The sequence below is a fragment of the Metopolophium dirhodum genome, chromosome 4 (assembly GCF_019925205.1).
Source record: "Metopolophium dirhodum isolate CAU chromosome 4, ASM1992520v1, whole genome shotgun sequence".
NCBI classification, from domain to species: Eukaryota; Metazoa; Arthropoda; class Insecta; order Hemiptera; family Aphididae; genus Metopolophium; species Metopolophium dirhodum.
In genome coordinates this window covers 32376049-32390125 of record NC_083563.1, presented here as the reverse complement: position 1 = coordinate 32390125, position 14077 = coordinate 32376049, and the positions used below count along the sequence as shown (strand labels likewise).

At 37.2% G+C, this 14077-nt stretch overlaps 1 protein-coding gene across 4 annotated transcripts in view; it reads left to right on the top strand.

Annotated features, from left to right (window-relative positions):
- LOC132943749 (nucleolysin TIAR) overlaps positions 1-14077 on the top strand; it is a 356895-nt gene that overhangs the window by 275999 nt on the left and 66819 nt on the right. For all 4 annotated transcript variants that reach the window (XM_061012833.1, XM_061012834.1, XM_061012832.1 and 1 more), the window contains one exon: positions 7778-7865. In XM_061012833.1, the coding sequence (XP_060868816.1) occupies positions 7778-7865 (88 nt within the window). The remainder of the gene's footprint in view (positions 1-7777; positions 7866-14077) is intronic.

Genomic DNA, 14077 nt, shown 5'->3' with positions numbered 1-14077 from the left:
CAACAAAAAATTAAACACGCTATTTTTCGATTGTATTAAATTTTACAAAGGAAGTTCGTGCGTCGGAGATTATATCGATACTACTCATATAATAAACAAAGGGCTTTATTCGTCGTTACGCCTATAGTTTATTGTATTACACAAAAAATCAAATGACTTCGATTCGTATCAACCGTTTCTGACGTTGTCGTCATCGTGATTATTATTATTATTGTATTTGTACACGAACGTTATGCGCAAATAGAAACGATGACGGAATTGTCATCGTTGTTATAATTTATTGAAATGTTAATTTGTTCGTGATCACAAATAATAATAATTATGCACATCGTGGTGAAACCGTGATCTAAAGGTGCATGGTAGAAAGTATGGTGGGGGTGTCACTTATGTACAATAGGTACATTGGGTATACGACAAGACGTAAGTATAATAATATGTGCGCACAGCGAGAGAGTCGGCCCAGAGACGTGTTTACCGATCTAGAAATGTTTAAATGTGTTTTACGAGAAGCTGCGCCGAGGGTAGAGGGGATGAATAATATTCACAAACGCACACTACAGGCGGCGCATATCCCCCCCCCCCCCCAGAGAGGGTGAGAGTCTATAGCGGCGGGACACACCGCCGCTGTAGTGAACGCTTTTTGCCAGAAAAACTGGGCGAGGTCCATTTCCAAACACACACACACACATACACACACACGAGTATATATAATATACAGTATACGTATTACGTATATTATGCACACACGCCTACACATATACAAAGCTCGGTCGAATCTTGGAGCCACGCCATACACTCACGCGACAATCCAGTAGTCCTGCGCCCTGCCGCTCCACATACACCCCCGTGCACGGCTTACACTTTGCTGCCCACCCCTATACACACACATAATAATAATAATAATAATATCCGTTCTTTACCCGTTCTCTCTCACTACCCTCTGCCCATCCACCGTTGTCGGCGTCTTTCTCTCTCCTCAAACACACACACAAACGTACGCACGCATGCGTCACGTATACATGTATAATTTATATATATGTAAACATTTGTTGGCTTAATCTACTGCAGCGTCGCACACACACACGCGCGCGCGCGCTTGCGTACATAGGCGAACGATGAAGGGACCACAGGGTAATAATAACATCGACCGAGTATATTATATCGTATGTGTATATAGGTATGTACATAGATACGTATGTGCGTGTGTGTGTATGAAGAAGTATAAAGAGTGTAACATATAATATAGTATATATTTTGCGTGCTATCGAACACGCGCCCCCGCGTGGGTTTGTCTGTGCGCGCGTATCGTTAAACGTGAAATATGATTATCGTCCTAGTCGAACGGCTTTCCTCGTTCCTCCCACACGTCGTGCGTAGTTTCGAAAAAAGAAAAACCAAAACCAATACCGTTCGCGCACCGCTAGCGTTATTCACCTGCAGACCTGCACCCCCCGTCGATGACTTATGATTTTCGGTTTGCGCTGCATACAGCTCTCCGCGATATCCACGGCCGCGGATGGCGTAGTGGTTCGTGGAAATTCGTCGGATTGACGTAGGCTCGTATGTATATATTATGTGCAGAAGTTACAGGAGCCGCGTGGGCCGTCGAAAACATCAAAGACTGTCCTCGACCCTGTTCCACGACACGAAGCCCCGAGCACGTTAAACCAATATAACGTGATTGGTATATTATTTTATAATGTAGTAGCCGCGTGGTTAGGTAACGCATAATATTAATACCACTAATATTATGTTTAAGTAAGATTTCTCGTGCCATGTGCATAATTCGTTTTGTAATAACTGTAGACATTGTATCATTGTATCATTTATAATCACTCGTTACGTAACGATAGGTGCATAATATTAATTATTATTACCTCAGTAAGCTATTTTAATATTATATCATTACGTGCAACTATTAAGTCACATCTACCTACCTATTTTATTCGTTGAAATTGTTTTTAATTATAACTTCGTTTTTATAACGTCATATCAAAAGCCGATATTCAGATCATAACACACATAAATAATAATCTATAAGACTTAACAGAGATATTAACTGATGGACATACCACAGTATAACATGTAATTGTTTTAAAGTCAGCCGACGTGTCGTTTTAGAGGTGAAAGCGGAATGGTTTTCTATGTTCAACTCTCAATGGATGTCGAACAAAAACAATCTATAGGGAGGAAAAAAATGTAATCCGCACATTTCGTCTGTAAAGCGTTTTTTTTCAAAAAAACAAATATACAATAATCGACGGTCTGTTATTCTGAGGAGGAAATCGGTGCGCAGTACAAAATATATATAATAAAGTCATCGTTGCCCATGATTAGCTCCATTGTTCGATACACAATCGCGTCGGCGTTCCGCGCGAATCAGAATATTAAAAGTTTTTAAATATTTATACGCACGCAAATTGTACTACGCTCCGATGATAAATACATTGTTTAGTTGCGACTAGTGTGTGTGTGCATAATATAGATTGCACGTATAATATATAATATTATCCCGCACATGATATTATAATAATAATATATGTGATCTGGTCATCGCGGGTAGGTTGCTGCACTGAAGCCATCCGCCTGCATAATATTTGAATAATAAATCAGTTAATTGCCGCCGAGATCGTGCGAGCAACCCCTTTGATTATGCAGTAAAATTAACCCCCTATACACATACACACACACAAACACAAACATGCTTAGAAGGAAAGGGTCGACAATTTTACGGTTGTGTACGGGATGCCGTTTCGCAATAGGTATATAGTGTAATATTATTATATGTATATGATATTATAATCGTTGTCTCCTCCCCGCTCCCGCTACTACCGGTTAATACCCGTAGTTGTACCTGTAATAATATATAGTATACGCGGTCGGCTTAAATGCACGTGCACAGGACGGTGCAGTCGTAGAGGAGTAGGACGTGCATTGCACATGATATCATAATATGAAATAATATATATGTATGCGCGTTGCTCTGTATATTACTGCCATGGCCGTCGGTGGCGGCGTGTGGTGCGGTCAGGAAGTGCACCAACGTTCTGCGTGATAATAACGCGTTGATTTAAACGCGCGCGCCGATAAGACAATATAATAATAATAATAATAATAATATGACCGGAAGTGCATTCGGCGGTGGGGTGGTCGGCTTTACATGCAGCCGCGGCCTTGTTCGACAAAGGCCGGTTTTGTGCGCTGTATACGTGCGACCATGTATAGCGTACACAGCTACAATATAATGCTCCTGCTGTCGGCGGCCGTATATATATATAATAACACCGATAATTTACGACCTCCTTTCGCGTTTTGTTTTCTCGCGTATCGTACAATATATTATATGTATGTATACATTATATTGTACACGTACTTTCGAATGCCGTATATACGCGTTGTACGTTTTATTTTTTATTTTTTAGTCTGCTCGTTTGAAAAAAAAAAAAACCGTCGACCGTCCGTGTGATTTATCGTTGTCTCGGGGCGACCGGAAAGCTCGCGTTGCATTCTACGTGAATTCATATAAAATGCATGTGCGCGTTGGGCACTAAAAAAAACGTGCGATATCTGTCAAAGGAAAATCTCTTTATACAAATGTATGTGTTGTGTTATATATTTTTTACCATATCGACACGCCTAAACGACGCCGTTCAGCGGACATGCTCTTTTCGACCGGATCCTGAAAATGAACGCGTTGCGTCTCTCCCCCTCTCCCCCCCTCTCTCTCACACACTCTCCATCTCTATCTCTCTCTCTCTCTCTGTAACTGTATTCGCGTCTCTCTCGCAACCAACGATAATTATGATTACAACCGCACGAAACTTCCAAGTGTTCGATCCCGGCACAAAGCCACCGGCTTCGGAAAGCGGTACTGTCGAGAGCTTATACGGCGCAGGCTTATCGACCGCGCCAACCACGGAATTCCGCCCCGACGACGTTTTAAGCGTGAAAATTGACTCGGCCGACTGACGGGCCGCATTGCCACATCGCGAAAACCGGAAACCTCTATATTGCTTAGCTCTTAGCGCTCGCGGGGACCCTTAACGGCGGCCGAGCGTGATCGAGTTAACGGCACTCGTGTAACGGTCATTTAAACCCACATACGATCGGCATTTAGCGTCGGATAAACGGTGCTCTCGCTTCGGCCATTACGACCTTCTCTCTAATCGAAAGAAAACATCGGCGGCAATATTGCTGGTCGTTTCGCCACTCCTGTACACGCGGAGCTCCCTGCAGGTCGGGCAGCAAACCATAATAGGCGCTTAAAGCTTGTAATGTTACTTTATATAGTATTTATATACACATTTACTGTGCGACTGGAGTGTAATAATAGCTGATAACCACCACCGTCCTCCATCGATCCAGACCAATGTGCGAATAGAGTTTTTCCCGGACTTGTTGCGCTTGTCCGTGCAGTTGTGACAACCGATGCGACAAGACTATATCGACGATTTCGTTTCCATCGTACGCACCCTTAAAACGATGGTACGCATATTTCATTGATAATATGATACTTCTATATGAAAATATTATGATATATTCTTTTCCACGACATCGACTGGTGATCAAGCTATGAGGATCTTACACCGCGGATACGTCTGACGTGGAAACTTGTGTTGTGGGAGGTGGGGAGGTGTAGATGTCCAACAAACATCTCCGGCCAATTTTCCTATATTTGTTTGTTTTACACGCTAGTACAATATAACATGTTAATTATAATATCACAACCACCGTCGATATAATCTCACCGCGGCGATCTGGCGGTGACCTACATATGATATAATAATAATAATAATAATAAAAAAAATAATAATATGACATTATCAGCTATACGAAGCCGCGGTGCCAAGAGCTTGGTACTCGGTCCGCGTCGTTTTCTTAGCGGCCGATTCAAATCGCACCGACTCTTGGCCCGATTCCAACGGCCACCACCGACACTGAGCGCAGTGCTTTCGTTTGTTTCGACCCACAAAAAGTCAGGCGGTAGACGGGTGAAATAATATTATTACAATATAATAACATCTCCGTATATAATACTATAACGAATACTGCGCTCGGTATTTCAACTCCCATCCTACACCCCTTCCGGTAGTGGTTTTTCTCGATCGGTGTGTGCGTATTTTCTCAGTTGTTTATTGGTGGGTACGTATACTATATTCATACATATACCTATGTAATATTAATATAAATACGCATCATATATGTATATATACATAAATATTATCCATAGTGCACGCGCGCCCGTTAACGTCTCTTGCCAATCGTGTGTAACAACCAGATAATAAATTCTTCGTTGGTTTACGACCACCGCCGCCGCTTGCACTGCGTTCCCTTTGTTTAGTAACTTACTATATATATATACACACACACACACACATATTATACATTATATAAAGAATATATAATATAAATTCACGGGTTACACTTGCCGATCACGTAAATCCACTTACTCCTATTGCCGCCGACGTCGCGTTCGCGTTCACACGACGACTCGTACCCTTCGCCCCTAGTCTCCCCGCGCCCTACACGCGCATCGTACTAAACCAACCCTTTCCGTCCCGTCGCGATGACGCGTGTACTCTACTCTCCCCACCACCGCCATGACATTGCTGCGCCTGTACGCGCGTGTATAGTTCAATATTATCGTTTCCGTTTATTACCACAAACAAGGTCGCTAGCTGCCAAAGCGCGTTTCTTACAGGTTACACGCAGATACGCATATATCATATATTATTATTATTATGCCGCTGTACGTGCATTATACGCCCTTCGGCTTTCTAGCAAACGCACATAAAATAGCTCAAATAATTATCTGTCTCTTAGTCTTAATTACCTATTGTAAAAATAGCGATTGGCCCCGTATCTGGAATCGTAGCGCTCGATTGACGCAAATAACTCTTATTTTTAAAAGAAAAAATATTATTTATTCAACACGGCAGTCGAGATAGGCAATTCAGATACACGCATGCGCGGAAGACTGCAAGATCGCATGTCGCCGTTGCGTTTACTGACATTGTTGTTTTACTTTTTTTCTTCTCTTTTTTATTTCCTATTTTAATTTTACCAGTCAAACAAAAATGTCTGTTTTTAACTTTGATAAAAAAAACCCATTGTTTCACAAAACAAAAGAGGTTTAAAAGTTGTTGCTGGGAATGCGAATAACCTCTTTCAGAATTTTAATATGACCTTCCGCACACGAGCGTTTAATACTTTGGTAACTAAATTTCGTCTCGTTCTCTGCACAAGCGAAAAAATGCTTTCTTTCAACACCCAAATTCCACAAAAGCTTTTTGACCATAATATACGTTATCGAAGTATTTTTTTCATGTGCGGCGTTTTTCAGCCAAAGGCTCACCAATCGAGACACATGGTTGAATTTATTTGATATCGAAAAATCTAAACGCAATACTTAGCTACCTGCAGCTAATTTATGCGTAAACGGTTTTGAGTTTAATCATCGTCCATAAGAATCAATTATAAGTTGGTGAAAAAGAATATATATTAAGTTATCGGTGTGTTAGGAGAGTTCAGGCTGCAGATCGACGACAGCAATAATAATTATTATTACGGGAAAACAAATGTAAATCATTTTGACCTTTTTTCCGTTGTGTAAGTAACAAGTATTTGGTTGAACTTTTGCAGACAGAAATAACTTGTTTGCGTGTGCTTGTGTGTATATGTGTGTTTGTATGCTCTGGGAACAAACAAACTCTGAAGTAAATACGCGAGAGGATATCTTATATACCTACCTCTATACCTTTTACGCGGAATAATGCCGACAGCGGCGTGGCAGTGGGGCTAGAACGACGTTGGTGATAGTTTTTGTGCTTGGAGAAAGAGTTTTTTTTTCAATTAAAACGTAATATAGCCGTTGACCGGCAATCCGTAAATAAACGGTCGACAAATACACGCGGGCCAAATGTGTTTTCGACCGAACCGATTAGACTCGGTCGTTTCGAGTCTCCGACGGACCGCAAAAGATATATTATGTATTGTTAATTATTGTGTGTAGTATATATATTATATATTATGTGTGTGTATGTGTGTGTGTGTGTGTGTGTGTGTGTGTGTTGTACAATATGTGTGTGTTTTGGCCAGTCGGTACGCTTCATAGAAAAAAAGCAAGAGCTAAAAATTTTTAAAAGCCAACTTATAGCTTGGACTTAACTATAAATCATAGTATAGTAATATTAAAATATATAATGTTAGAAAATAATATTCGTGACGCAGTGTAGCGTGGTCCGTACACTCAACTGCAGAAACGTTCTGAGTGTACGTATCGGCCGGTGTTGCTAGCTCCCGGATGGGTGACCACCCTGGATTTTTAGCAATAAATCCTTGCCACACATACAAAACGTGCTTCAACAACAACCGTTTCTCTCTCTCTCCCCCCTCCCCCCCACTACAAACAAAAATATCTAATGGCCATAGCTGCCGGGCTTGACTCAATAAAAAAAAATAAAATAAAAAAAATATTCGTGATCGACGAGTGCTGGATCATTCTTAAATTTGTTTATTTTTCCGTAAATTCAACGTGAAAAGTATGTATTTGTTTCTACCTATGGTACAAAAGTTAGCAGACAAGAGGTCTCTGCGGACAAATGGCATGTCTGGTTTGCTAAGATAACGTCCAAAAATAAACATAACCTTTTTTTTTTATTTCATTTTTCTGTCAAAGTGTTATATTATTATTATTATTGTTTCCTCTGTAGCAATGCAGCTGCCATGACATATCAACGTTATATTTACCTTGTATGGATATTATTTTTGTTTACAGAACACCATCACATATTTGTCGGTGACCTGAGTCCTGAAATCGAGACGCAAACACTGCGAGAAGCATTCGCACCTTTTGGCGAAATATCGTGAGTATACATACCGTATTTATTATTATTAAATTTATATATTTTCTATCTCTTTCTTCGATAAGTCGATTTATACAAACCAAATAGTATAATATATATACAATATATACGTAACTTTATCACTTTTATATACGAATTGAAACGTACGTGGTCATCCGTTATGCTATCGCTATTTGTATCGAGCGAATAAAAAGTAAAAACCGTTGAGCAAATAGACGTTTTACTCTTAAAAATCGAAATCGATTACGTTAATTAATACTTACAGAAATTTTAATACGCATAACGTGTGAGACAATGTAATATTGAGTCGCTGTGTTCTACAGCTGTCCAAACACTGTCATTTTTGAATCGTGTAAACACACGGTGAATATGTGTTAAAACATTTTAACATTTATTCATTTTAACTGCATCTAAATCTTCTGTTGATCGCACACAAAACTCTGGTTTTGTTAATTTCGTGAATGCTCATATCGCCAGGACGGTAGTCGACTGACCGATCCATCCATGGTCGGAGTGACAATAATCAAAAATTCGATTACGTTTTGGTAAAATAAAAAAAGAAATTTAGACAGAATTATTACGACCTCCAGGTTAGGTAATAAAATCGTTATTTTCAAATTAAAGTGTCAACAATTATAACACCCGATGGAGATATAAACCGATGTATACACTAAAATCATGTTGCCGCTGAATTCAAACGAATCGAGAGTATTTTACAAGTTTTATAGAACAGACTTTCGTTTAAAAAAAAAAAATAAAATAATCAATCTTATGTTGCAATTAATATTGCAGTTCTAAGGACGACGTCACACCCGCAAGTATTGTCTCTGCTTTACAATTAATAGAGAACATAGCATATTCACATTTAGCAGTTCCGGTTTTATGCTGTACGTTTAAATATTGGAGTGACTTTATTATCCTGCGACTTAAAGGCAAAAACATTATCTGATCTCTACCATCTGTTTAACGAAAGGGCTTAAAAAACGTACTTACCTTTAAGTTTGATAACAGGTCAATTCGCATTAATATTTAAGTTAACTTAATTGAAATTGCTGAACGTACCATTTTGGTATGTTAAACGTTATTAAGACGATGAAAACACAATAATATGCGGGTGCGACGTCCTCTCAACCACGAATAATTTCATGATTTCGACGAATAATTATTATTTTTGTTAATAATTTATCATGAGCAGCGCTTTTGTGGTTCAGTATCACAACACCATAGCGACAATTATTATTGTTCGTTGCGTACACGAATGCACGTAGTAAATCACACGCTTGTTGTACTAATATTTTCTCTAATTTATAACTTTTATTATAATGATTTGTTTTCCGAACACTTTAGGTTCATTCGGTTGCGCCGGTTTTGCGAATGAGTTGATAATTATTATTATTGTTTATGATATTAATTCGTAATTTTTTGAATTCTCTGAAATACAAATAAAATACAAATGAAATATCAGGAAATTCAGTTGGGTACAAAAAAAAAAAGTAATAATAATAATAATAATAATAAATAAAAAGAGCAAAATGTTTCATGAAACGAATAATTCCAGGTTAAATGGTCGCTATTGAAATGCAAAATATAACAACAAATCATAAGAGGAATGAAAGGGGGACCAAGGGTAAACAATTCGTTGAAGTTAAATAGAATTTTTTTACCCCCGTTCTTTCTGCTTTCCGTCGCCTTTGAAAACGATTTTTAACGAGCGTTTCGTCTATTTGTGCGCGCACTCTCTTTTCTTTTGGTTCTTTCCTCGGTAGTATTTTAAAACTCCATATATAGGCGTAAAGTTTTATGATAAATTTAATGTACATTTGTCAAGATAGTGTGTACCACTACCACGGCATTATAATATGCTTTAGTTGGTAATATTTTCTATCTCGACTAATGAAATAACAATGAAGTGCACACGTTTTAAAAATGTATAATTTTCAACATCACGCGGGACGGTATCAACTTTTATGGGTAAACACACTTACGAAATTCAAACTTCTAGGCTCAATATAATATAAATGTTTTTTTTTTGTTTTTTACCGAAGATGGAGTTTTTATGTCTGTGAAGTTTAAAAACAACGTGTTTATAATACAACCGTAACTAAAAGTATCGACCGGTCTCCCCTCGTCCGTTCATTAGAAATCGGTATCCCGGGATTAATTCCCATTAAAATCGAGTTCGTTCTCCGTGCGTCCCAAATAAACTCGTTTGCGGGCGGTTTGACATTTCTGATTAAGTATTGGTAAATGTTTAATTAACTAATAGGATCTATCATTGTTGCTTCTGGAAACCGTGCTTGTAATTTTATTCGAGGCACGGGGTTGGTTGATTAAATATTACTTGTTGTGCAGTTATTCGAATCAAATGTATGTTCTACACGGAAGAAAAATATATAGCGTTGCAATCATTGTTTTTTATACTTTTTTTTCCACAGTTATTTGATTTTTGTTTCTTCAAAATGTTACGGTTTCCGTACCCGTATTAAACAACGACTGTATAGAACTTATACGTAGGTACTACATAAAAATAGTACAGATTAGCTGCAATTATCATCCCTTACCTCGATTTCGTTAAAATTTCTAGTAGTAATGTAACAGTTGTGAAACGCGATGCTAATTAAAATACTTCTTTTTACATAGTTACTGATTTCAAACAATGTCCCTTAATATATTAGGTGTTTAATACCTAACCTATGCACTGACTTCATAAAATAACCTACTATTTAATATGACTTAATAACCAAATTATATTATGTAACTATATATTATGATGTACCTAGGTACCTACTGAATACTGATATTTATTATTTTTGTTTTAAGTTTCATTGGTTTAAGAAAAAAAATAACAACTATAGATACCTACTTTTTATATCGTTATATATATCTAATGTTCCAAATATTTAATATTTAAAAATATACGTTTTAATATCGAGCCATTTTGACTAGTCATCTTTAAAAGTGAAAACAAAATTCTGTATACCTTAAGAATACATATTTTCTAATTAGAAATAGTAAATTCGATAAATATTTAATTCCGGTACTTTTTATTCACAAAGTAATGGTTAGATATTACCAATAAAAAAAAACAACTCAATTTGGTAGCAATTAAAATGTAGCTGAGTCAACACCCAATTAAAACTTTGCTCTTTACCAAACTACTATTCACAATAAATACAATAACGGTGGTTTGCATATTATATTTATTTATTTGTACAATGTGAACACTTTCGTATATTTGGCCAGTATTTTTGGATTTGAAAACCACAGAATTTTCTCCGACTGAGATCTTCAGGACCTTTCCTTATAAAACACGCCTAGCTAATAATATTCGCACGCACTTCGTTTACTTTGGACACATACCCACACGTGTGTGATGGCTACGAATTTATACCAAGTTGTTTGTCAACCACGTGGGTCTCTACTTGTTTTAAATCATATTTTACCAACGAGTTACAACGGTTTAGTATTCCGAACTACCGGCAAAGTGTCATGATTCTAGTAAAATAATACTCTGCTGATTAACAATATAATGCCCTCCGTTGACAGAGTGGCACGTATTGAACGGTTTTCCGGCCTGTGCGCAGTATTTATTAAAATGACTATAGATATTATTCTCGAACCACTGTCGAACCATAATATAAATGTGTGTATATGTGACCGGTGCGGGCGTTGAAAAATTTTTCAGGTAATGTATGGATAGTCGAAAAGCTGAAAAGGGTTCATTAGGTGCAATTAAGGGTTTTTTTTCTGAATACATAATAGTACATTTTACATTTGCAACATTTCCACTATGCGTGAATATATTATTATTATGTTCGCTTCTATCGTTATTGGCTGTAAATCAATCGCTACGGTTATGTCGTTAGTCCGAGTATATTATATATAATGTTATATATTTTGCGGTATAACTAAGTGGGATAATGGATGGAAATACAAAAACGCCTGATTATTAATTACGATTTACCGAGAGTATTGTATAATATTCTGTAATAATAACGCTGTTATACTTAATTAAGCTGTTGACGTTGTCCGCATCGGTTCAACTAGGAGTGGGGGAGAAGCATTAACCGGACATAGGTTGTATGTCAAGTATGAAATAACTATTATGTAAGCTACTCTGAAAATCCAGATCTTGGTATATTAAATTTTTTAATTATAAATTTATTGGTCACATGAACACAAATATTACACCAATAAGATTCATGTTATATGCTTTTTAATAATCAGTTCATTAAATATCTAATTTATAAGAAATTATGTTATTGTTTATGAGCAAGTACACTCTACTCTCTGGAAATAATACATAATATTGTGATATTAACTATGATATATTAGAATGTTTAACTCTAATAATTAAGAAGTGTATAGATTCTTAAACTATTTTTGTCATGAACAGTTTTTAAAATATATATGAATTCAACATTTTAATTTTAATTTTAATTAATAAAGTACTATACTACACTAAATTATCTTTATTTTGTATTTATGCGTTAAATAAATATATATATATATCATACAGTAATTACAGTATATTACAGTATACTCACACCCAATCACTTAAACCAAACTTATTAATAATTGTCCATAGAAGGGTTCGGGGCCAAAAAATTAGATTTAATCACTTGATATTAATTTATTGTACACTTCAGTTAACTGACGTTGTCCCCACGACCAAAAATCGGTTATGAGATACCGGGAAAATATATTCACGGTTGTGGTGCTGCTAAATTGCCTATCCAAGGTGCCGTGCAATCGTGATTTTATAACTAAAATAATGAAACGTTTATAAAATAATTATACCTAATGATCATTTTGAGATCAAGTGCTATGAATAAAAACTGAACTTAATTGTTGGACCAAAGCCGAAATTAAAGAACGAGAAAGCTCGCACTTAGTATACTTAAGGTTTTTATCGCTTTATCGATTCCACAGATATAGAGCCAAAAATATTATAACACCCCTCTCAAACGATACACAAACGGTATACAACGACATCTTTGTTCACTTTCTCTTACAGTAATATAATACTAGGTAAGTAGGTACTTGTATATCTAAATAGCGCGGAACTGATAAGCCCTCATCAGAGCTCGGTCGAGAATTTACCCTAAGTGCGTCGCCGCCTTTCATCGACGACGATAATATTATGGTTTTGTTAAACGATGTTAAAGTCTGCGTACGCGTAATATTATAATGATGTATAGTAATATAGTTGCATTAAAAATACTATTTGAAGATTTTTCGGTCAGCGCAGTTTTTCACGACTTTGTGAACATATTATAACACTCAACCGTGCGTAGACCTATATAATAATTTAAAGTGATATATTAATTTGCCATCATTATTATTATTATTATTATTATTATTATCGCGCGAAGGTGGCGGTGTCGGACCTGATAATATTTGTTGGGTATAAATATTCGTAAAACGATAAACGTTCGTGGCGGACGCGAACCGATCGATTCAAAAGTGTGGCGGCCGTCTGGTGTGGCGGCCGTCTGGTGTGGCGGTGGTTTGGGGGGGGGGGGGGAGGGCGGAGAGCGAGCCGTCCCGACGCCGCCGTTTAATCTATCTCGCGCGCGGCGACCGACAGCTATTGTTTTTAACAATGCCAGCTGACATTAATTCGCAAACGTTCTGCCGAGACATTCGTTTCGTATAACAACCGTGTACCCTAGTAGCGGAGCTGATGTTTTCATTTGATCAAAACGTACAAATATTATTACAACGGGGAACGCGGAAAATAATTTATATTTTGACAAAAGGTGCAGTGGTATATCACCTGAAAACGCAGCAGTGCCGTTTTGTTTTGGTAACCGTCTCGGTGGCGTGCACAATGTTATTGTAGTTTATATATATATAAATTATATATACAAATACACATGTACCTATGCAATAATATATTATATATTGGTGTGTGCGTGTGTGTATCACGTAATAGGTTGTCTTATACCTACACATTGTTATTCGATCGGCTCTCCAGTGCCGCGCCACACGCACGGGATGCATTGAAACGGCGCGCTGTTATTGTATATTACATGTATAATGTATAGGTAATATGCGATATGCGAATGTATAATTTATATTATACAATAATAGTGAATCTGTGTAAATATCCGAGTTGATAAAACACATAGTATTGTAATGTATGTATGTATTGTAATATCCAACCCATCTTATAATATACCAAACAATAACAATACCGCACCGTACGA